The 22,620-nt window shown below is 34.6% G+C and overlaps 2 protein-coding genes across 2 annotated transcripts; one reads left to right on the top strand and one right to left on the bottom strand.

The window, feature by feature from the left end:
• The first annotated feature begins 10,785 nt into the window (after positions 1–10,785).
• On the top strand, positions 10,786–16,791 carry LOC140819444 (beta-galactosidase 3-like). The gene is made up of 19 exons (XM_073179537.1): positions 10,786–11,112; positions 11,942–12,037; positions 12,134–12,246; positions 12,354–12,420; positions 12,626–12,718; positions 12,919–13,062; positions 13,169–13,257; positions 13,336–13,441; positions 13,524–13,611; positions 13,697–13,815; positions 14,073–14,237; positions 14,322–14,500; positions 14,664–14,773; positions 14,965–15,074; positions 15,175–15,285; positions 15,381–15,494; positions 15,588–15,790; positions 15,872–16,208; positions 16,330–16,791. Exons 1-19 carry the CDS (start codon positions 10,936–10,938, stop codon positions 16,450–16,452), a joined length of 2,544 nt encoding a protein of 847 aa, XP_073035638.1. The 5' UTR covers positions 10,786–10,935; the 3' UTR covers positions 16,453–16,791.
• A 1,130-nt stretch (positions 16,792–17,921) lies between these two features.
• LOC140819696 (protein WALLS ARE THIN 1-like) lies at positions 17,922–21,354 on the bottom strand. Its single transcript, XM_073179872.1, has 6 exons — positions 21,082–21,354; positions 20,918–20,980; positions 20,696–20,812; positions 20,097–20,508; positions 18,621–18,772; positions 17,922–18,332 (listed from the first exon to the last, which is right to left on the bottom strand). The coding sequence occupies exons 1-6, from the start codon at positions 21,309–21,311 to the stop codon at positions 18,149–18,151; spliced, it is 1,158 nt and encodes a 385-aa protein (XP_073035973.1). The 5' UTR covers positions 21,312–21,354; the 3' UTR covers positions 17,922–18,148.
• Positions 21,355–22,620: the final 1,266 nt, after the last annotated feature.

The following is a 22,620-nucleotide window of genomic DNA, read 5'->3' as shown; positions in this document are numbered from 1 at the left end:
ACTCAAAGACACGAGAACTTCATCGTGAGCATTTGAGAATTGTGTTGCAGCTATTGAGGGATAAGCAATTATATGCTAAATTAAATAAATGTGAGTTCTGGTTGGAGCAAGTGGCATTTTTGGGCCACATCGTTTCGAAAGAGGGAGTATCAGTAGATCCATCTAAAATTGAGTCTATTAAGCAATGGTCCATTCCAAAGACAGTTTCAGAGGTAAGAAGTTTTCTTGGTTTGGGAGGATAGTACATACGATTCATAGCAAAATTTTCAAATATAGCATCGCAACTGACAAAGTTGACAAACAAATCTACTAAGTTTGAATGGGCCATAGAGTGTCAACAAGCATTGAAAGATAAGTTAACTTCTGTCCCTGTTTTAGTACTTCCTTGTGGTACTGAGGATTTTTTTGTGTATACAGATGCTTCGAAACAGGGGTTAGGTGCCATACTGATGTAGCGTGGAAAACTGATAGCTTATGCTTCTCGTCAGTTGAAGGACTACGAGAAAAATTATCTCACTCATGATTTGGAATTGGCAGCTGTGGTTTTTGCCTTAAAGATTTGGCGGCATTATATATAAGGTGAGAAGTGTAAAATTTTTACAGATCACAAAAGTTTGAGTTATTTATTTTCACAGAAAGAGTTAAATATGCGGCATCGGAGATAGTTGGAACTAGTGAAGGACTATGATTGCACCATTAGCTATCATCCTGGTAAAGCTAATGTGGTTGCGATGCTTTGAGCCGAAAATCGAGTTCCTTATTGGGTTCTATGATTTCAAAACCATTGTTGCTTGATTTGCAAAAGAATGAAATAACTCTGGTATCTTCAGTTGCATTGGCTCAATTATCTGCATTGGTTCTTGGCTCAACTTTATTTGACAGAATTTCGAAGGAACAACAGTTCGATGATCACTTAATGGAATTGAAGAAAAAGAGTGAATTAACAGGAATTTATGAGTTTGGGTTGAATCGAGACGGTTTGTTGACCTTTCGAGGTAGGATATGTGTTCCTTTGGGGGATGAAATTCGCAAAAATAAGCGCATACAGCTCCATATTCGGTACACCCTGGCACTACCAAGATGTATCAAGCCTTTACTGGTGACCAGGTATGAAGAAAGATATCATGTCTTTTGTTTCTGAATGTCTAACATGTCAGCAAGTTAAGATTGAGCACTCGAGGCCAGCGGGATTGTTGCAGTCCTTACCTATACCGCAATGAAAATGGGAACACATCACCATGGATTTTGTTGTTGGGTTGCCAATGACTCAGAAGGGCTTCAATTCTATTTGGGTGATCGTGGATCGATTGACCAATTCATCACATTTACTTCCTGTCAAGACGATGTATTCTATGAATCAGTATGCTGAGGCTTATGTTCAAGAAATTGTCAGATTTCATGGGATACCAGTGTTGATAGTTTCAGATCCTGTTCCAAGGTTTACATCTGAGCTCTGGAAGAGTTTGCATAGAGCCTTGGAAACGAAACTGGCTTTTAGTGCCGCCTACCATCCTGAAAGTGACGGGAAATCAGAAAGGGTTATTCAAATTCTAGAATATATGTAAAGGGCTTGCACGATTGATTTCCTGGGAAGTTGGGATTCCAAATTGCCTTTGGTTGAGTTCATGTATAATAACAACTATCAGTCAACCATCGGCATGGCACCTTATGAAGCTTAATATGGAAGGAAGTACCGATCACCGTTGTATTGGGAAGAGGTTGGAGAAAGGAAGATGTTGGGCCCAGAGTTGGTTCAACAAACAGCAGATGTTGTGGCATTGATCCAAGAGAGAATGAAGACCGCTCAGTCTAGACAGAAGATTATGCTGATGTGAGAGGACGGCCTTTGACATTCGAGGTTGGTGATCATGTTTTCATTAAGAAAGCTCCTCTCAAAGGAGTTGTGCGATTTGGTAAGAAAGGTAAACTGAATCCTCGTTACATTGGGCCATTTGAAATTATTGATAAGATTGGAGACCGAGCTTATCGTCTTGCATTACCACTATACTTGGATCGAGTTGATAATGTCTTTCATGTTTCTATGCTCCGTAAGTACCTTTCTAATCCATCTCATGTTCTTCGGTACGAATCTTTGGACCTTTTGCCTAATTTGAGCCTACGAAGAAGTTCCGGTTCAAATACTTGATCGCAAGGTAAAAGTGTTAAGAAACAAGGAAATTGGACTTGTAAAAGTTTTATGGCGGAATCAAGTGATTGAAGAGGCTACATGGGAACCAGAGGAGGAGATGAAATAGTGTTATCCTGATTTATTCGATGGTAAGAAAATTTCGGGGACAAAATTTTTATAAGGAGAGGAGATTGTAATATCCCAACCTTTTTGTCATTCTATTGCCAATATGTATTCTTTGGGTTGGTGTTTTGGATGTATGGTTCTGGTTATTGTTGTATAGTATTGTTAGTTGTTACGGTTTTAAAGTTAATAATGAGATTTGGTTTGATGTTATTCTTTGGTATGGTGTTTAGGGAATATTGGTATTGGATATTCAATCACATTTTGGTGGTAACTTTTGAATATCTTTTGATGAGGTTTTGTGAATGATTATGTTTAAAAAAGTTTGAAAATCTTTTAATGTAATTAGTATTTAGTTTTTCCCATTTTCAATGCAATGCTTCCGCAAATGTTATTATTTAAATTTTATTGTCATGGGAGTTGTGGTGTTTTTCAGACCCAACCAGCCCCTAGCTGAGCCATCCTAGGACCATGACTAAACCCTAGAGATCCTTGCTAGACCAAGCTTAAAGAGCCTAGAACCCCTAGACCTAAGTCACCCCTACATGCCTTGAACAACCCAAAACATATTTATCCTCTCTTTTCAGCCCTTGCATAACCCATCTAAGACCATGAATAGATTTCCTTAAGATCCTTGAACACATCCCAATAGCAGCTAGCAGTCTCCCTCACCTAGGACCAGAAACGCAAACCCTAGCCCCGTTTAATCCCAATTTTCGTTCAACAGCTTGCCTTTCATGTACAGCCCTTAACCGTGGCCCTTAAACACCCTTAGCTATACGTACTGAAATTCATCCCTTCCCATAGCTCTATGATGGCAGCCCTTCTATGCATATCATGAGTTTGAAAGCATGAATAATCATAAGTTTTAACTTGTACAAGCCATAAAAACAAAAATAAAAGAAGGGATTTCATATTATTCATGCAAAAATGATTAAACACACATAATATGGTTTGAATGGTACAAAAAAATTTAGAAACGTGCATTTGCGTTAAAAACGCTCGAATATTCAACCGTTAGTGTGGGTTGCGAAGAGGGACGAATGAGCGATGAGAATCCTTGAATTTTCCTCTCCTAGTTTTCGAAAATTTATGGGTGTTGTGTGTGCAAGTGGATGGCTGAGTGGATCCTTAGGACCCTCGTGTTTCTTCTTTATTATTTTCGAAAATCTTATGTTAATGGGTTGTGGTTTTGGACTTTTTAGTTTAGGAATAATTAGGTCTTCTAATCCTAGGTAAATTAGGCCCATTAATACCTATTTAATTGAAAAATATAAGTTTATAAAATTTGTTTTCAAAAATAATAATTTTTGGGACTTTAAAAGTCATTCGTTTGACCAAAACCGGTTTCCGGGATAAAATCGAGATCGTCTCTTAAAATAATTTGGGCTCCAACATTTTTAAAAAAATTTAATCATATTTAATCATTTTATCAAGCCTCAAAAACATTTAAAAAAAATATTTTTATCTTGGTCCTTCCTGGTCTCTTTTCCCCAGTTTATTATAGAATGTTCGGATAAAATCTTTAATTTTCATGAAATCATGCAGTTAGACCTTCAATTATATATTATGTATCATTTAAGCATTTAAAATCAATTAAACAATTCATTTAAGCAATTTAACTAGTTTGCATGCATGTGCTTTATGTGGACTTATTTTTGGATGTTACAATAACAATATAAATTGCTTGCATATCTTCTTTTGATGTAGAGGAATCAAAGCTCACGTATTTCAATTACCTTTACATACTTACCTTTAGAAGTCACATTGCTCAATCATTCACATTTCCTCTTGTTTTTATTCAGGATGCTCCCTCAGTTTCGTCTTGTTCTTCTTCATAACTTTTAACATATTGTGTTCGGGTAGCGTTTTTTGAACAATCATTGAGCAAATATTGAACTTCCAATTTTTTCGACCTTAAGCTAGACCATTTCTCATCTAATTTATTTCCTATGATACTAAAACCTTGCTCCACTGCAATCGTTGAAACATGGTAAGCTAGAATTTATTTTACCATTATAGACAAAATTGGATATACTTGTTTTTATTCTGTGACAGTGAGATAAAATTTATTTAACCATTATAGACAAAATTTGTATATACCCTCTTTTTTTTTTTTTGCGACAGTAGTCTAAAGTGTCCTCATGATCACTAAAATAAAAAGTAACGATAAAATAATTCTTAAATTCCTAACTAGAACTTGAGGATCATCGCGACTGTTTTGTCCGTTCTCTTAATAAAAGTTGTGACTTAGTAAATTTAGAAGTAATATTAGTAGTGATATTGGATTGTGGTTCACGTAGAACAATTTTTCTACTATATTTTGTGTTATATATTACAAATATCATATAAATGAGTTCTAATATTAAACAAAATCAGTGAGGTAGATGGAATTGTTACCGTAGTAGGGTCTAAATTGAAACCGTTTTGGTTGAAAGCCTTGTCGGTTTTTTTACTTCACAATATCAATACACAGCTTGGACGAGCTGACAGAAGAGAACTCTGGGCGAATATGAAGGGCATGGATACAAGTTATGCCTAGCAGCATGGTGCTTTTATTGCTCTCTCACAACCCTGCACTTCGGGATGTGTGTAGAGTAAAGAAAACACATAAAAACTCTTGAATGGGTGATCTTGAATCAAAATATTAACATTTACATTTCTTATAAACCATATACTTTAAGTTTAGGATCTAAAACAAAATGACATAAAAAAATTTCAGGAATTTCTAAAATTTATTTTTCTCATTTTGGTTTCATGATATAAATACAATGAACTAAATTATCTTCAATAGATTTAATAAGTTCACTAAAAATACATCCAATGTTTTAACAATGTGTTAAAACTAAATAAGCAGCAGTATAATAACAACGGAAATTGTTCACTAGTAACATTAAACAATTTCAAAATTTCACAAATACTAGTGCATGTGTTTCATTGATTTGCAAACAAATAAATATCACAAACTTGAACATGTTGATGAAAAATTAAATATGATAAATCTTTATATTGAATGGACGACAATAACAATTTATTTGTTGATACGCTCATATATGAACAACTTTACTAATGATCATTCTAAATATCCGAAGACAAATAAACTTTATTATTCAGACTAGAAAACTCTTTGATTGATTCTTTATTTGGTTCAACAAATAATTTTTCAAGTGTGAATTTTAGTGTATTACGTTTGATATAAAGATTTGCATTTGTTGAAAGCCAAATTTCAAAATATAATTAATCACAAAAACTAAAAGAAATCTTTTCAATCACAATATCTAGTCGTTTCTTCTCTAACTTTAGATTAACATTAATAGTTTGGACTCGTTATCCGTTTGAGATGAGAATGCCAGCATTTGAGAACGATCAATATCAATTTCTACTGGATGATCTTTCTCGATGTGTCGCGTAAAGTTTCTTAACCACCTCCTTGTTTCCATTTGTAAACTTTCGAACAATATTTGCATTGGGCTCGCAAATCACTAGAGAGAAGCATCGTCATTTCAAAATATTTGGTGAAGATATTATATGTATGGCGAGGCATTGCTCAAGTTTAAAGCATCGTCAGATTGCTCATACTTTCTTGAATTAGATGATGATGTGTTTGTTGAGATGTCTCTTGTTCTTGATGTCAGTTCCTCATAGAAACAATCAAAATCGTAGTCGTCAACATTGAATAAAAGAAAATCATGATCCTCAAACTCGGGCATGATTCTCTTTCTTTTGCCCTTACCACTACGACATGAACCGGCAATTTGTATAAAATAAAATTGAGATAATTAGGAAAATAAATAAACAATTAACAATAATCAACCATTAATATTTTGAAAATAGAGAAATTAAGCTTGAATTGGTCGATCGTGGAATGACGCGACCCTTGATAATCAACTACGACAAAATCGTGGTTATTCTTTTCCGGTCCGGTGTTTCAAACCTATCGGGTTGATTAGCTGTCACTTGATCGTGATTGTTGATTTCCAACTGCCATTTGATCTGTTAATTGTGGTTTTCCATTTTTTTAAAAAAATTAATTAATTAAATATTATCAACTTGCCGAGTTCGATCCGTCCCACCCAACGGATCAACAGATTTTATAACCTAAAACCGTAGCGGGACAACTTTTGGTTGGTTAAAGTTACGATTCAGGTCCAAATCTTTTGACCCAATTAACCGTCTAAGTTGATCACAGACCGGTTCCAACCCGGCCCGTGGCCAGATCTAGCTTTTCATTTTCCGTAGACAATATATATATATATATAGTGTGTGTGTGTGTGTGTGTGTGTGTGTGCGCTCATTTCATTTCAGGTTACTTGATTATATCTTAATCGTTTAGTTTTAGCAAAAATAACTCACTACTCAATAAAAATTGGAAGAAAAAGACTCATTTAATAAAAGTTTATTTAGATAAAAAAAAATACTCTGCAGAAAGTGTTAGAGTAGGTGCACATCGAGCCAAGTGTTGGCCGATTGTTCACAATGAAACTCTATGTATAACAGTCTTTATTCTAATAATAATTGAAATTATTGTTTTGACACTTCTTTATCTGTATACTCATGCATATTGCATAGATAAAGTCCTTGAATATACAAATAGTAGAAAGAATATGAGATGCTCATATGATGAGTATCATGAAACTCGTATTTGGAATACTGTATATTCTAAACAGTTCCTAGTCGATTCAGCCGCCGCTAAGAAGGATATAGGCCGCTAGAGTTCGAGACTAGTATCTACGATGTGAGTACCGTGTCTCATGGTAGGGGACATTGTGATGTCCGAGCATGCAGATAGGTGCTCCTTGTAGAGTCCACTGAACAACCCTCCATAAAAGGACTTTCCAAGTGGTTCTCACTTATCGAGTGGAACGTCCTATTTTATGGTTGTACACCATTAGTCCTTATGACCCAGGACAACATTGAGATTCTATATGCTAGCATTGTACTTTGACTTGTTTACCGACTCATATGTGGATCATCAGGTGGCAAGGTTGGGTGCTTTGTCGAAACATATAGGAGTCGATGCATTGTAGTCGGAGATTCACCGCTTACCTTCGGGTATGGATATCCTATGTGTATGTAGTTTGCAATCTCTGATCAGAGTATGGAGTAATTATGAAAGGGGTTTCATATATTACATCATCGATGCAACTAAGACATGACACATAATATCGATTCTTTGACAGCTCTCGATATACCAATAGTTGTCGAATCGGTTGGGATATATGAGTTGAAGGGACTGTACTGTACGCTAACCATAATTGAATGGTTCTTGCAGGCACTATCATTTGATTCCTAGGGAATCATGTAACCGATGCTGCTAGGCGTTTAACATGATTGGTTGGGTACTATCAGACTTGAGTTCTGACGTTCTTGTTATCAAGGAGTTGATAATTAAGAATGGAGCAATTGGGGTATGCTCATATAAGGACATGTTTAGTCCGAATCACATGGAGATGTGAACCCACGGCTAGTTGTATCAATGAACCATCGAGGGCCACACAAGTACTAGCTTTTTAGATCCCGTTGAGAAGTAAAATGGTTCAATGTGTTGAACGGCTTATAAAGAGTTTATAAGCGTAAGAAAAAATAGAAGTACTACTTCTATAAGGAGAATGTAACTTTTAATTTGAGGAGGTGTTCTTAAATTAAAAGTTGGCCAAACAAATAATGTATTTGAAAATTGTGATTTTCATAAACATTATTATGAACTAAATTAAATTATTCAAGTGTTGAATGAATTCAACACTAGTGGGCCTAGTAGAGTCCAAATAATTAAATTAATTCAAGTGTTGAATTAATTAAATAACATTGGATCTAAAAATAATTATTAAAATAGTGGGCTTGAGTAAAATCAAGTAAAGTTTAAATGGTCTCAAATGTATTTGGGACATTTAAATAAAAGTCCATGGACCTTGTAATTGTTACAAGCCCAAGTGAAAAGCATGCTAGGGAGGTCGAGGGTTGAATGCACTTTTTAATTAAACATTGCATGGTATGCTCATGCACTTTATCACTTTATCCTCAACCAAGAAAAAGCTTCCCGCTCCCTCTCCATCTCACCTTGGCCGAAATTTTCTCTCCCTTTTTCTTAAAATTTTTTGCTTCTTCATATGATGATTTGATAGCAAACTTCTCAAAGAAAAAGCCTTACATTTTCTAGTCAAGTGTAAGGTGGGCTTGATTTTGAGCAAGATGTGCTCAAGAGAAGCTTGTAGATTGGGTCATCTTTTGAAGAGCTTAGTTGTTTGACAACTAAGTTTGAGTTAACATTAATCTTGAGAAATTGCTAGGTATATTTCTTTAAAACACCCTATGAATGTCATATTGTGTTTTCCGTATTTGCTACACATTATAGGTTTAAGGTGTTCGATTTTCTTGCTACAAAATATTTTTTTTTTGAAACTCCCGTTGCGCATACGGGCACCTTAATCGATCCCCTTTCAGAAAGTTCATTTGTAAGATATTCTCACACACATAAATGATGGAGAAACCTAGAGAAAAAAGGTTCCTTATATATCTGGCTTTACACCAGTTTTGTAGCCCCCACTGATCCATTCATTTCCACTTGAAGGCTGAGCACTCTGAATTGTATTAAGAAATTATAATTTCTTGCTGTACTTATCTGATGTGTACTGTTGCATTTTTGCCATCCAATTCTCTTAAATGACAAATTATCTTCAGTTCAATTCCAAGAGCGCTAGCACTTGACTAATAACAAAAAAAAGGAAGGCTGAGCACTCTGAATTGCATTAAGCAATTTTAATTTCTCGTTGTACTTATCTGATGTGTATTGTTGCTTTTTTGCCATCCAATTTTCTTAAATGACAAGTTATCTTCAACACAACCTTTGCTACCTCAATTTTTCTTATGGTTGTACGAATATGTTAAAAACTCTACTAAATAATATGAAAACATATAAAATTAGAACAATAATGAACATCATCATGAACCATATAGTTAAAACTATCCACATAAATTAATTGATTAAAGTTATTCATTTAAATGTTGAAATCGATTTCCCTATTGTCTTTTTTCAAGTATTACTTCATATACTATATTTATTTCTTTCATTAAACTTCGTTTTTTCCTACTGAAATTTTAAAATTTTCAATTCTCAAACAAATTAGCTATATCTTATCTCACTTTTTTTATCAACCAAATGTTATTTTATATGTTTCGTTTTGCCCTATGATATACAGTACAAACTCTTGCTCGGCAAAAAAAATTTTGAATTCCTTCCGATTTGAAAATTGTTTTATTGTTTGTAACAATGTTCATTTTTTTGACACACAACACAGAAAAATGATGACTAAGCTTGGTTCAACATTTCAAATGTCAAAAATAAACCATGTGATGACTAGCCTTTCTTTTTTATTGAAAATAATGGCTTTTAATCCAACACGCATCAATAGTTGTTAATGACGCATCTAAAAAAACCACATCTTTTGCCATATATAAATATCTACTTATCTTATTTATTGCTTCAAAGTTAGTTAATTATTTTAACATACTTTCACTCTCTTTATTAGCTATATCTTTTGTTCATCATCAAATCTAATGGAAAACAACTCATAATGTACTTATATCGACTCTGGACAATGTTACTACAACTATCTATTTCAAAAAAAGTTGAAGTTATGATGAAATGATTTTACTCCAACCTAGTATGGACGGTCATCTTCCGACGAGTACTTACAATGGAAGCAAAGCTTTCTCTTTTTGCTAGCATATGCAACTGATATTGAGAAAGAATTAGATATTAAAAATATGCATGCATCAACATCAACCAATTGTTCACTAAATAAATAAGCAAATGCTTTCCTTGTGCTATATAAAATGCTTAGTTATAAATTGTTTGTATCTACCTATTAGAATTTTAGTTTGTACTATATATAATAATCTACATATATAAAAGTTGTTTTTCATTTCTTATTTCTATGATTTTTTTTTTTTTTGCCTTATAATACATTTACCCTATCTGTAAATCCATTTTACATATAGCATACTAAAATTTGCTTTTTCCTTGCCATGAGAATTAAGATAATTCTATTCATATCTTTTAGTTTTTTTTAAAAAAATTAGCCTCTTGTTACATTGTTGTTATCGATGGTTCTATAAATTCAATAAAATTCTATTGTTTCATATCTTCAAAAAATAAAGTGGTCTAAGCTCTTAAATATGAAGTAAAAAAATCCTCAAACATCTTTTAGTAATATTTATTTTGAATATTCTCATCAATTATTCAATTATCACATAACCGTTAATATTCTAAAATATTAAAAAAATTAGGCTTAACAGATTAATATATAAATCCATTAACATAATCAATATCCAATAACCTCCTGAAAAATTTCTCATCTGATAGTAAAATCCTTATACAAACATAAAAATATATCTTTCGTTTTTAATGAAAAAAAAAAAAACCATATGCTGCATAAAAGACTCGGGAAAATTCCTCAAAAATTGAGGCTATAAAAACTAGTATATATATATATATATATATATATATATATATATATATATATATATATATACATGCACAGAGTTGGCAGCTGTTCCTCCACCGCTTACGACCATCGATCATTTCAAAACTCACCGCTTCTTGTTATTTTATTTTATCTTCTAAATATTTCATGGAGTCCCATTGTATTCTGCTCTCAAGAAAAGAGGGTGAAGATTTCTTCTAAATGGGAACTAAATCAGTTCCCAGTTTTATTTTCTGCTGCTGCGTTTTGGTGTTGTTGGTATTGGATTCTCAGCTTGTGAGTTGCAGTGTAACTTATGACAGGAAGGCCATTATCATCAATGGCCAGAGGAAAATCCTTCTCTCTGGTTCTATACATTACACCAGAAGCACCCCGGATGTATTTTCTTTCTTCCTTGGAATTTGTCTTCTTTTTTTTTTTTTTTTTACAAATTTAATGTTCTTTTTGGTGAAAAGTAATGGGTTTACAGCCTTTTTTCGAACCGATCTTCGTGTTCGATTTAAATTCATCGAAAAAACATTTCATGAATCAAAATTGTTTTAGTTCCGAAGAAGCCTGTAGTAGTACCCGAGAATTAGGTAGTGCAGCACTTTCCATTAATTTTTAACGATAAATCAAAACATTAGAGACCTTTTGGCATATAAAAAAAATGCTCATATTGAGAATTATCTTAGTCTCTGTGTTTCTGGGAAGTGTTTATTTCCCAACTGCACAAACAATCATTGCTTCAAAGTGTTCGAAAATAAAATGCACAAAAACTCTTGTGAGTGTATTTAAATTTGTGAAATGGATATCCGATCTGGCTCGACTTAGTGAAAAATATTATTTTTATGTCGAAATTATTACTTTTCATTGTTGGTTGGTATGGATCGACGATTCATCTCATATATATAGTGTCGTGAGACCTTTTCACAAGAATGTTACTTAAAAAAAGCTAAAACTTCAAAGATAATGTTGAATTTTCCGAAATTTAAACAAGTGATGTTAGTTGCAGCCTATTTTATGTTATGTGCTCGCCAATTTATGAATAAAAGCGTTATCACTTGGGAGTGTGAATGATATTGATGATCACAGGAATATATTTTTGTCCTATTTTTTTGTTGAAAAGATATATTTGATTTCCGATTCATGTACACACACAAAACACGAAGTGAATCCGGCTGAAATTTGCGACTGTTTTGAGAAAAGAAAAGTGGGATTTGTGCAGATGTGGGAGGATCTGATATTGAAGGCTAAGAAAGCAGGATTGAATGCTATTGACACATATGTGTTTTGGAATGTGCACGAGCCTTCCCCTGGCAATGTTAGTTTCCGGTTTAAGATGCCTATTTTAGTTTTAGTGAATATGTTTGCGAATGCGTAAGGCTTACATTTATCGTGATTATTGGCCGTGTTTTAGTACAATTTCGAAGGTGGGTACGATGTTGTAAGATTCTTCAAGACGGTTCAAAAAGTTGGGCTCTATGTTAATCTCCGCATTGGACCTTATGTATGTGCAGAGTGGAATTTCGGGTACTTTTTTTAAAAAAAATTATGTAGACACATTTCTCATATGTTTCAGTTGTACTTTCTGATATATAGTTTTGTTTTATCCATCAATTTTGCTTCTATTTTTGCAGAGGATTTCCTGTATGGTTGAAGTATGTTCCTGGCATCAGCTTCAGAACAGATAATGAGCCTTTTAAGGTTACTTCTTTTACTGATTTGATAATCCGTTACACCATATGAAATATATGAATTCCATACATGTTCGATGATTTGTCGATCATTAGCCCACGAGTTGTATCTTACTCGGTTCAACGGAGTGACCCTTTTTGAACTTTTTGTGGTTTATTTATTGATTTATGCATTTTTATAATTTAATTAATGTGTTTGGTTTTGTGGAGTGTAGGCTGCAATGCAAAAGTTCACGCAAAAAATCATTGATACGATGAGTAGTGAGAATTTATTTGAAATGCAGGGAGGTCCGATTATATTATCTCAGGTATGAAAACAATTTATTTATAGATAATAGTTATGAATTAGTGGAAGTTGAGGCCGTAAACCGACCACTCGCTCCACCATGGTTACGCTGCAAAGTTCTTGCTGTACTGTGAAGCTTAGACCATGATATGGATCAAATCTTGAAGAGAATCATTATATTTTGATATCATGTTTTAAATGTGTTCTTTCCTATTTTGATAGATTGAAAACGAATATGGAACACAAAGGCAGGCGCTGGGATCATCTGGTGAGGCGTACATGAATTGGGCTGCGAAAATGGCTATTAGTTCGAATACCGGGGTTCCATGGATCATGTGCAAAGACAGAAATGCACCTGATCCTGTGGTATGTTCTCCATTTACCTCTACTTCCAGCCGCCTTCATTGTTTAAACAACTATTTAAACCTCGCTATGAAACCTCGTCTCACTTTTCTTCTTGATATCGGAACAGATAAATGCATGCAACGGATTTTACTGCGACACCTTTACTCCCAACAAACCTTATAAACCTAGTATGTGGACTGAAGCTTGGACTGGATGGTAATAAATCTATGATTCGTTTTTATTTGATTATTTTTCTGGAATAAAACTCTGATACTTTTTCATGAAAACGTGCAGGTTCACCAAGTTTGGAGGCCCGATTCATCAACGTCCTGTCCAAGATCTTGCATTTGCGGTTGCTCGTTTCGTACAAAAGGGTGGCTCATATGTCAACTATTACATGGTTAGTAGTTTAGTGACTCAGATAAGGTGAAAGTAAAAAAGGGCATGAGAATCAAGCTCTGAACCTTGCAAATTTTGGACAGTTTCACGGAGGCACAAATTTTGGGCGCTCAGCAGGAGGTCCTTTTGTTACTACAAGTTATGACTACGACGCCCCAATCGATGAATATGGTGAGATATTAACCAGTGAACCTGATTCGATGTTGATGTTTTCAGATAAAATTAATATCCGGTAGGCCGTAATCATTTTTTACAGGTATGATCAGGGAACCAAAGTATGGACATTTGAAGGAGCTTCACAAGGCAATAAGACTTTGTGAACATTCTTTAGTTTCATCAGATCCCGCGATTACATCATTAGGCACGCGACAGCAGGTTAGCCATGACATGGACCCAAAAGAAGACGAATAGGGAAACCAACCCCCTTGATCCCCAAGCAAAAACTTCAAATTTTATGTGAGATTCAAATATAAAATTTACCATTTACTATATTTGAAAATTCTTAATCACCGTATGAGTATCTCTGATCCGCCTGCGAAGTTAGTTGATATTTGATTTATCATACTAGAAAAAAATCTCCATATTCTTGTTGACATATTATAGTTTAACATACTAAAAGTACGTTATTTCAGGCTCATGTATTCTCTCCAGGGGGCGGAAAATGTGCAGCGTTTCTGTCAAACTTCGATACTAAATCTACCGTAAAAGTGATGTTCAACAACATACATTACAATTTACCTCCTTGGTCGATTAGCATACTTCCCGACTGCAGAAATGTAGTTTTCAACACAGCGAAAGTGAGTGCAATCATACTCAACACAATTAATGAATCATGTTTCTTCATTTTCTATGATTTAACTGATTGTCTGGTGATCAATAAGGTTGAGGCACAAACTTCACGGGTTCAGATGTTACCAACCAACACTCGCTTTCACTCGTGGGAGATGTTCGGTGAAGACGTATCTTCAATAGAAGATGGCTCAAAAATAACAGCTACTGGTTTTTTAGAGCAAATAAACATCACAAGGGATAGCAGTGATTATTTGTGGTACAGTACTAGGTAATCCATTGTAATTTGTACTTTGAAAGTTAATACAACGCTTTTAGCAGCTTTTTTTTAAAGAAATAAATTCAGTATAATCAATCAGTAATCAATTATCGACATGGGATTATGAAATCAAACATGACTCCTAATCTTTTTTTCTCCATGTTCTTATCCGCAGCTTCAATATTGATCCATCAGAATCATTTCTTCTGGGAGCCAAAATGGTTGTTTTAACCGTAAATTCAAGAGGCCATGCCATGCATGTTTTCGTTAATGGTCAGTTCTCAGGTATGAGGTTCTTTTATATAAACCGGAAACTTTTCATGATTGAATGGAATGAAATTAACTCCTCTTGAAATTGTAATCAAGAAACCTTCTCATGAATTGCAAGTTGTATATGTATATTGCATGTCTTTTTACTAACTATGTCGCCCGGTTATGTTATCAACGCCGAATATAATTCTAGGCTATATCTACAGGATCGGTTTATGGGTCGATGGAGAATACAAGAGTCACATTCACTGGACCTGTGAATCTACAAGCTGGAACCAACAAGATTTCTCTGCTTAGCATAGCTATGGGACTACCAGTAAGTTTCTTTAAAAGTTCCAAGGGCTGTTCTGAAATCGAATTAGTTTGAATCCTTTTGGATAATATGTATGTGTGTGTCTATATATATATGTTTAAAGAACAATGGGATGCATTTCGAAAATTGGAATGTGGGAGTTCTGGGGCCAGTAATTTTAGACGGGCTTGATCGAGGAAAATTGGACTTATCCAGGCAAACATGGTCTCACAAGGTAACGAAAGGACGAAACAGGCAACTATATACTCGTACCATGAATATATACCTCAAGTCTTTGTCTGTAATAATCATTACACTTTGCATGATTAGATTGGATTAAAGGGGGAGGAAATGAATCTGGTCTCTCCAGACAGTGATTCCTTGATCGAATGGACAAAAGGATCCATCGTCTCCGAAAATCAGCAGCCTTTGATATGGTACAAGGTGAATTCAAAAACATCAATTCCAAAGGGAGTTGTTTTCTTGACAAGTTATTGTACAAGAAATCGTGAATGTGTCGTTTTCGAAACTTCACAGGCTTATTTCGATGCACCAAGCGGACACGAGCCTTTAGCCCTGGACATGGGAAGCATGGGGAAGGGTCAAATATGGATCAATGGCCAAAGTATCGGTAGGTATTGGTTGGCAAATGCGACTGGCAACTGCACATTTTGCTCCTATGTTGGTACATTCCGTGCCCAAAAATGCCAAGTTGCCTGTGGCCAACCAACTCAACGATGGTAATTATCACGAAAAAAACAAGTAACTTGCTAGTTACTAAGAAAAAACTGTGTTCTAATTCTTATGTTTTGGGACTTTAGGTATCATGTTCCGAGATCTTGGCTGAAGGCGGAACGAAATCTAATCGTTCTGTTTGAAGAGCTTGGTAGGGATGCATCGAATATACATCTAGTCAAAAGAACGATATCAAGTGTGTGCGCGGATGCATTCGAAGACAATCCTGAGGTAGCAAATTACCAAACAGAGAGCACCACTGCTCCTAAAATGCTACATCAGGCCAAAGTTCACCTCCAATGTGCACCTTCTCAGTCTATATCAATAATCAAGTTCGCGAGTTTCGGAAATCCTACAGGAACTTGTGGAAATTTTCGACTAGGAACTTGCCATGCGAATAACTCACTAGCCCTCGTCGAGAAGGCAAGCTCTTTTTGCTTCATAAATCTTCTATTTCCATTCTAACGTTCATAACTCAGGCCAGGTAGATTCAATTTTGTGAAACGAATATCTATGTGTTCTTCATTGATCTACCTTCCCGCAGATGTGCATAGGGAAGCAAAGTTGCCAGCTTTCGGTTTCGAATAGCTTCTTTGGAATGGATCCATGCCCCGGCCATTTGAAGAAGTTATCGGTCGAAGCTGCTTGCTCTACCACATCCAACTAAACATACTTGTCCCGATTCGAAGTTGAAATTGAGGTAGTAGTAATGTGAGACTGAGTTTTCTCAAGAATGTAAGTTGTCCTTTTGAAACCGTGTACAATACGCTCCTGAATTCCAGTTTCCAAGTATAATCTTAGTATCCAGACAGAAAGTTCTGATCCCTTTACCTATTACAAGGTTGTGTATTATATAGTGGATAGTTTCTTGTTATTCGTGTCAGAAATCGAAGAAAATAAGAAAACGATCGTTGCACGCGCGAGCTTCTTGATTGTTGCACGCGCGAGCTGCTTGATCCAGCTATCGAAGATGGTCTTGATCGTCGCACACGCGAGCTTCTTGATCGAAGCTGGGCTTGACTCGAGTCGACTCGAGCTCAAATAAATATGGTAGTGTAGGTTAGGATTTTGGTATTGGAGTATATTTTGAGTGTAAATTAATAAAGTCCATCTAAGTTCTATTAATTGAAGGGTGATATTAATCAATAAATTAATAATTTTATTATATTATAAAGTGAATTAAAGATTATATAAAATATGTATGTATTTAATCAATTAAGAACATTTTTTTTACTAATTAAAATATAACCTGACCCACTTAAATGTTGATTGGAGACAACAATGATTAGTCTCCTATTAAAGTAAGACAAATTGTCAATATTCTATTTGATTGAACTTATCATGCAAAATCCCACTTGTGTTTGCCAATCTTTACAAATCATAATTATATAAACAAGTTATTGTGTGGTGTGGGTGCATTTAAAAAAATCTGTATGAGCTATTAATTTATATTATTATAAAAACTATAAATGAAATATAATGTATATGTAATATTTTTAAAATTTTTATTGTCTCGTATATTTTTTTAAAAAAAAAAAACAACGGTTCTGAACTCGATGGTTGTGATTCTAATAACATAAAAACTGATATGGGATCGTCTCACAAGTCAAATTTTTTAGACATATCTCATATCCGACTTGACAAATGAAAAATATTATTTTTATGTCAATAGTAATAATTTTTAATCTAAATATGGATCGTTCGACTTGGAACAACTTGTATACAATCTCAATTTAAGTTTCTAATCCCAAAAAACAAAAACAAAAACAGGTCCAAATCGTTAGATAATCAAGTTAATTAAAGCTGATAATTTAATAATTATATTACAAAGAGATCGTTTAATCTTTTATTTTAAAATGAAGTATATGTAAGGATTAAATTTTAAATTTTATTCATATAAGTTGATTATTTTAATAATATAAATCAAACTCTCTATTATCACTTAAAATTAATAAATTGATCAGGTTATGTTTAGACATGGTTCTTGCTGCCTCGTTATTATTCTTAGGAAGTATCCGTTCCGGTTTAAGTTTTTGGGATCGAAGTCGTAAAATAGCCTTTCGATTCCGAGAGACGGTTTTGGTTTCAGTTCGCGACTTGAAGATAATCGTGGGCATATCCAATTAGTACTATTAATTTAAATTTTAAGTGAAATCGTTATCTGATCGGACGACGAAACTGCCTCGTTAAAAACATAATACATGATAATCACTTCCTTAGAAAGCAAAACCGAAATTAAAACCCACTAAATTAAGGAAAAAAACACATTTAAAACAAAAAAGCAAACCCTAATTTAAAACGTTACACACTCAAATCTGGAATTTATTTTTTTCTTTTTTAAGTCGAAGTTAGGGTTTCAAAAGTCAAACATTTCCCGTCGACTTCGGTAGGAGTAGTGGCTCGGTGATCTGCGCTGTGGATCCATCGGCATCATGGTCCGTGGAGTACTGGATCCCTGCCTTCTCCGCTGCAGCATATTTCTTTTCTTCAGATTTTCCCCATAGCACGAAATATAATCCGGTGATAATCAACGCCGCGCCAATTATCCTGTACATCACAATTATAGATTTCATCAATTTTACACCCATATATACATATATGTATATATTTTCATGTTGTGCCGATGATGGTTTCATGTGTATTTTTATCGTAAATAATGCACACTGTACACACTTACGTAAACATCGATGATGTCACACTCACCTATTAGATTTACAATTGTTCTATGTTTATTCTCATACAAGTGTCACATCATCGATGCTTAAATAAATGTGCACGATTGGTGTGCAGCATATCAAAATTATATATACATAAAACTTATGTAGTGTAATGTACCCGCCCAAGTAGAACTGCTCTCCGAGCATGACGGAGGCCATGATAGCGACAACGAGGGTCTGCACGGGCTGATACACGGCCACGAACACTGGCCCGCCGCGATCTATGCACCATATCTGTACAGCGAATGCGATCCCTGAGGCCACCACTCCCTGCACCAACAACCAACATCAATCCATGTGAGCAATCAACTCTATTAAATAAACTCTATTAAATAAAAATCAACTCTATTAAATAAACAACATTTAATTTTCGCAATTCTAAAAAATTAATGTTTTCATAAAATATTTTTTTTAATCTATGATTTTTGTATTTAGATTCGTAGGATCCGTCATTCACTCTTTACCAAAAAACACCTCCTCCCAATAATCGTACCATCTTGGCTCCGACACCAGTTGTAAGGTTAATTACTTGTCATTTTATATATAAAAAAAAAATATATAACTGGTGATAACAAGCCGTCCAGATGCTTATAACTTCATATCGCTATCTGAATGAAAGCGGTTAGTGAAAAAAGATTGGCCTGAATTCATTAAATAATTCAAAGATTTGAAAACTTTTTTTTTATGTATATAAATCACAAATTTGACATTTATTTCAAGATTTCAAAAATTTTAATTGTAAAGAATGGGAAAGGGGCAGGAAACAATGACTCATCAATTGGCACATCACATGCTTGAAACTCAACCACCCAACCATGTGTTAAAGCCCCACCACTGTTTTGTATGGTTTGGACAAACATATATTACAATTATTACAGATATTTGTCCCCAAAACTTCATTTTCTATGCTCATCAAGTTTGATGTTCAGTCTATGTTACACCGCGAGTATTACTCGTCCGCATAATTTTATACAAAAATATTCATCTGGGTCATCCTCTTTTGAATTCAGATGATCATATGAATATCTTGTACAAATATTTTTTAAAAAAAAAATATTGAAAAATCCCTTCAATTTGGTCCACTATTGTCATGACATAATGGTTAATCATAATTGAGTCCAAGCATTGATTAATATTTAAAATAGGACAAAGACCAGACCTTTTACATTGCAAGTGGTAAGTTGACATTTAATTAATAAAATCTTGGTTCTAGTTTTGTGTTTGGAGAACATGGGTGATGAAAGAGTAATGAGACTCACTTCTAAGTACATCCATCCACGTAGAAAATTCGATCCTACTCATGAAAAAATGTCTTAAAGATTGATCTGATAACTTAATTTTTTTTCCGAAATTAGGGACTCGCATGTTTTAACACCAAAATCCCACATGATATATCTCATAGAATCTGGTTGTTTAAGATGTATAATTTGTTTATTTTGTTTACAATATAATTAAAAATTTTGTATATTTTTTCCCACCAATTTTTTTTTTTTAAAAAAAAAAATTGTGTTAAATTTGTGTGAACCTATTGGATAATTCTGAAATCAAAGTTTCAAATTCAAAGCAAAAAAGATATGTGGAGGATGGATCTTACAGCATAGAAAACACTGAAAAGCTCGGCGCCGGAATGCACGAGCCAAGCCTGCGGATCCCTCTCCACGAAAGCGGCGATGACAAGAAACTGGATGACCCCGAAGAAGCACTGGTACGAAGTGAACGACAGCCGCGCCGGGTACTTCTTCAGCACCGGCGCCTGCAGCACCAGCCACCCTGACCACGACAGGCAGTGGCCGATCAAGAAGAGGCACCCCAAAGTCCAGTTCTTGCCCTTGGCGTCGCCCAGAGCCAGCAGCAACGTCTCCGCCGCAGTTGCTTGCAACGGGGGAGTGGGGCTGTAGATGGTGGGACCTTTGTACAGCGTGATCACTGATGCCCCCGCCACGCAGAAAAGCGTCCCCGCCACCTTCGAGATCCCATCTTTACGGTCTAATCTAACCTTTTCTATTCTGCCAAAAAAAAAATATATAAAATCAAGAAAAGCAAACATCAGATTCGAAATTTAATCCCCCATCATAGAAATCTCACGAACTGTTCCGTGAAACGACAATGGAAATGGAAAAGCAGCCTCCAATCTCCAATATTTAAGCATATCACATAAATATATAAATAGTATGAACTACGTAGCCAACTTACCTGAGAATGGTAGCCATGAGAAAGGTAATGGCCGGGACTGAGTTTTGTATCGCAGAAGCAAAAGTCGGGGATGTGTTGTCCAATCCCAGTAAGTAGAATCCTTGATTCGCCGTGATCCTGTACATCGAATCAATATTTTCGGATCATATTCAAAAATTACATTCGAAAATTCGATTATTTTACGAGTGGGACTCATTCCATAATATACAAACAATATCATACCCAACAATGGCCAGTAGGAAGAACTGGACGACGAAGTTCCATGTAAGGCGTGGCCTCTCTTTCCTGATACAAAGAAACCAATCAAAATTTACATATTTGCTCAAAAATTGAATGGGACGATTGCATTGTACGTATATATAATCATTGATTTGATTCGGACATACTTTTCAAGAAAATAAGCGAAGGGCAATAGGAGAAACAAGGCAAGAATGTTCCTGTAAACAGGGAAAACAATCTTGCTTATGCCCATGTTTAGTGCAGCTCGAGACACCACGTGAAAGCCAGCATATCCGAACTGCAAGGCTAGCATAGCCAAATGCAGCTGGAATTTCTCCGGCACCGAACACATTCTGATCTTCGCCGCCACGGCTGAGCCACCGCCAGTTTCCGCCATTACAGAGCTAATATTGTATTGAACAAGTGTGGTTTGAGTAGTGAGCACAGCAGGTGTATATATAGATCAGTATACTAGAGAAGGGGGTGGGGGGGGATGGGTGGCCAGATCGATTTTCTTTATTCAATGGACCCTTCCAACATATAAATTGTTTATTATAATAAACTCAATAAATTTAGAAAAATTGAATTATTCATCATCATACAATAAAGTATAGTTATTTTCAAAATAATATTCATTTCAAAGATAAAAGATATCAATAAGTTAATATAATTTAAGAAATTTGCATTTTATATTGTTATTAGAAGAATGAGAATTTTAAGATGTTAACAAACTATCGACACAACATGCTCGTTGAGTCCAAACCAAATGGAAAACACATTACAAGATATATCCAGAAGACGAGCCTGTTTGTCAGGTCGGTCTCGTTATTTTGGCTAGTTGAAAAATTATCAACTCAACTTATCTATTTCTTTTTTTATGACCGAACTGTAATCACTTGAAATTGTTGATATCTTAATTCCACTATATCTTCTTAATATTTTATTAGCACTTTCCAACGAAGTTAGATAATGTTTTTCAACCGAATGCTCAATATCTTGATGACCCTTCAGATTCATAATATTATAATCAACAAATTGTGGAATTTGTATGACTAGTTCTACAAGACACTTTTTAATTTGAGGGATATTGTGAACAACAATCAATGTATATAACTTACGTGAATGATTGAGTATATCATAATGATCAATATTCTAAATTTGATTGCTCTCATTAATCAAGTCATTCTCAAGAAATTTCGCATCTCTCAATTCCACAAACCTTATGATTTCTGATGGATAGTAAAATATACGTCCATTTAGACATTTTGGCATATCCAATTAAATACTCATTAATGATCCTCGGGTCTAACTTGTTTTATTGTAGATTATCAACATATACCTTAGACAAGCATACTCATTCATGATTCAAGTATATGTCCCAAACTCGGATTTCAACCTTCCATAATTCACATGTCGTCTTATAGACAACCTCAATTGAAATCTGATTTAATATATGCATGAGTAGTCTTAAGAGTTTCAATTAACAAAAACTTAATAAATTTGAAGCTACTAACATGCTTCGTGCAATGTTCATCTTCAATGTATCTATCATAATACTTTTTACGTTATCTCGTCTCGCAACATTACTTATCTACTTCAACCTTACATGTTTTTTGTCAAACATCTAATACTTCATAGTTATTATTATGAAGCAATTAAAAAAATATACATACCGTGATTAATAATAAATAAAGGCAATAATATAT

Source organism: Primulina eburnea, chromosome 18 (assembly GCF_022965805.1).
Source record: "Primulina eburnea isolate SZY01 chromosome 18, ASM2296580v1, whole genome shotgun sequence".
NCBI classification, from domain to species: Eukaryota; Viridiplantae; Streptophyta; class Magnoliopsida; order Lamiales; family Gesneriaceae; genus Primulina; species Primulina eburnea.
This window is presented reverse-complemented; position numbering and strand designations above follow the sequence as displayed.

Coding starts and splice junctions, on each gene's coding strand:
- LOC140819696 (XM_073179872.1), bottom strand. CDS start 21,311: ATGGCGGAAACTGGCGGTGGCTCAGCCGTGGCGGCGAAGATCAGAATG. Junction 20,813..20,917: donor TTCCTACTGGCCATTGTTGG/GTATGATATTGT, acceptor TTCGATGTACAG/GATCACGGCGAATCAAGGAT. Junction 18,773..20,096: donor TTTTCAGTGTTTTCTATGCT/GTAAGATCCATC, acceptor TTGTTGGTGCAG/GGAGTGGTGGCCTCAGGGAT.
- LOC140819444 (XM_073179537.1), top strand. CDS start 10,936: ATGGGAACTAAATCAGTTCCCAGTTTTATTTTCTGCTGCTGCGTTTTG. Junction 12,247..12,353: donor TGTGCAGAGTGGAATTTCGG/GTACTTTTTTTA, acceptor CTATTTTTGCAG/AGGATTTCCTGTATGGTTGA. Junction 13,816..14,072: donor CATTAGGCACGCGACAGCAG/GTTAGCCATGAC, acceptor ACGTTATTTCAG/GCTCATGTATTCTCTCCAGG.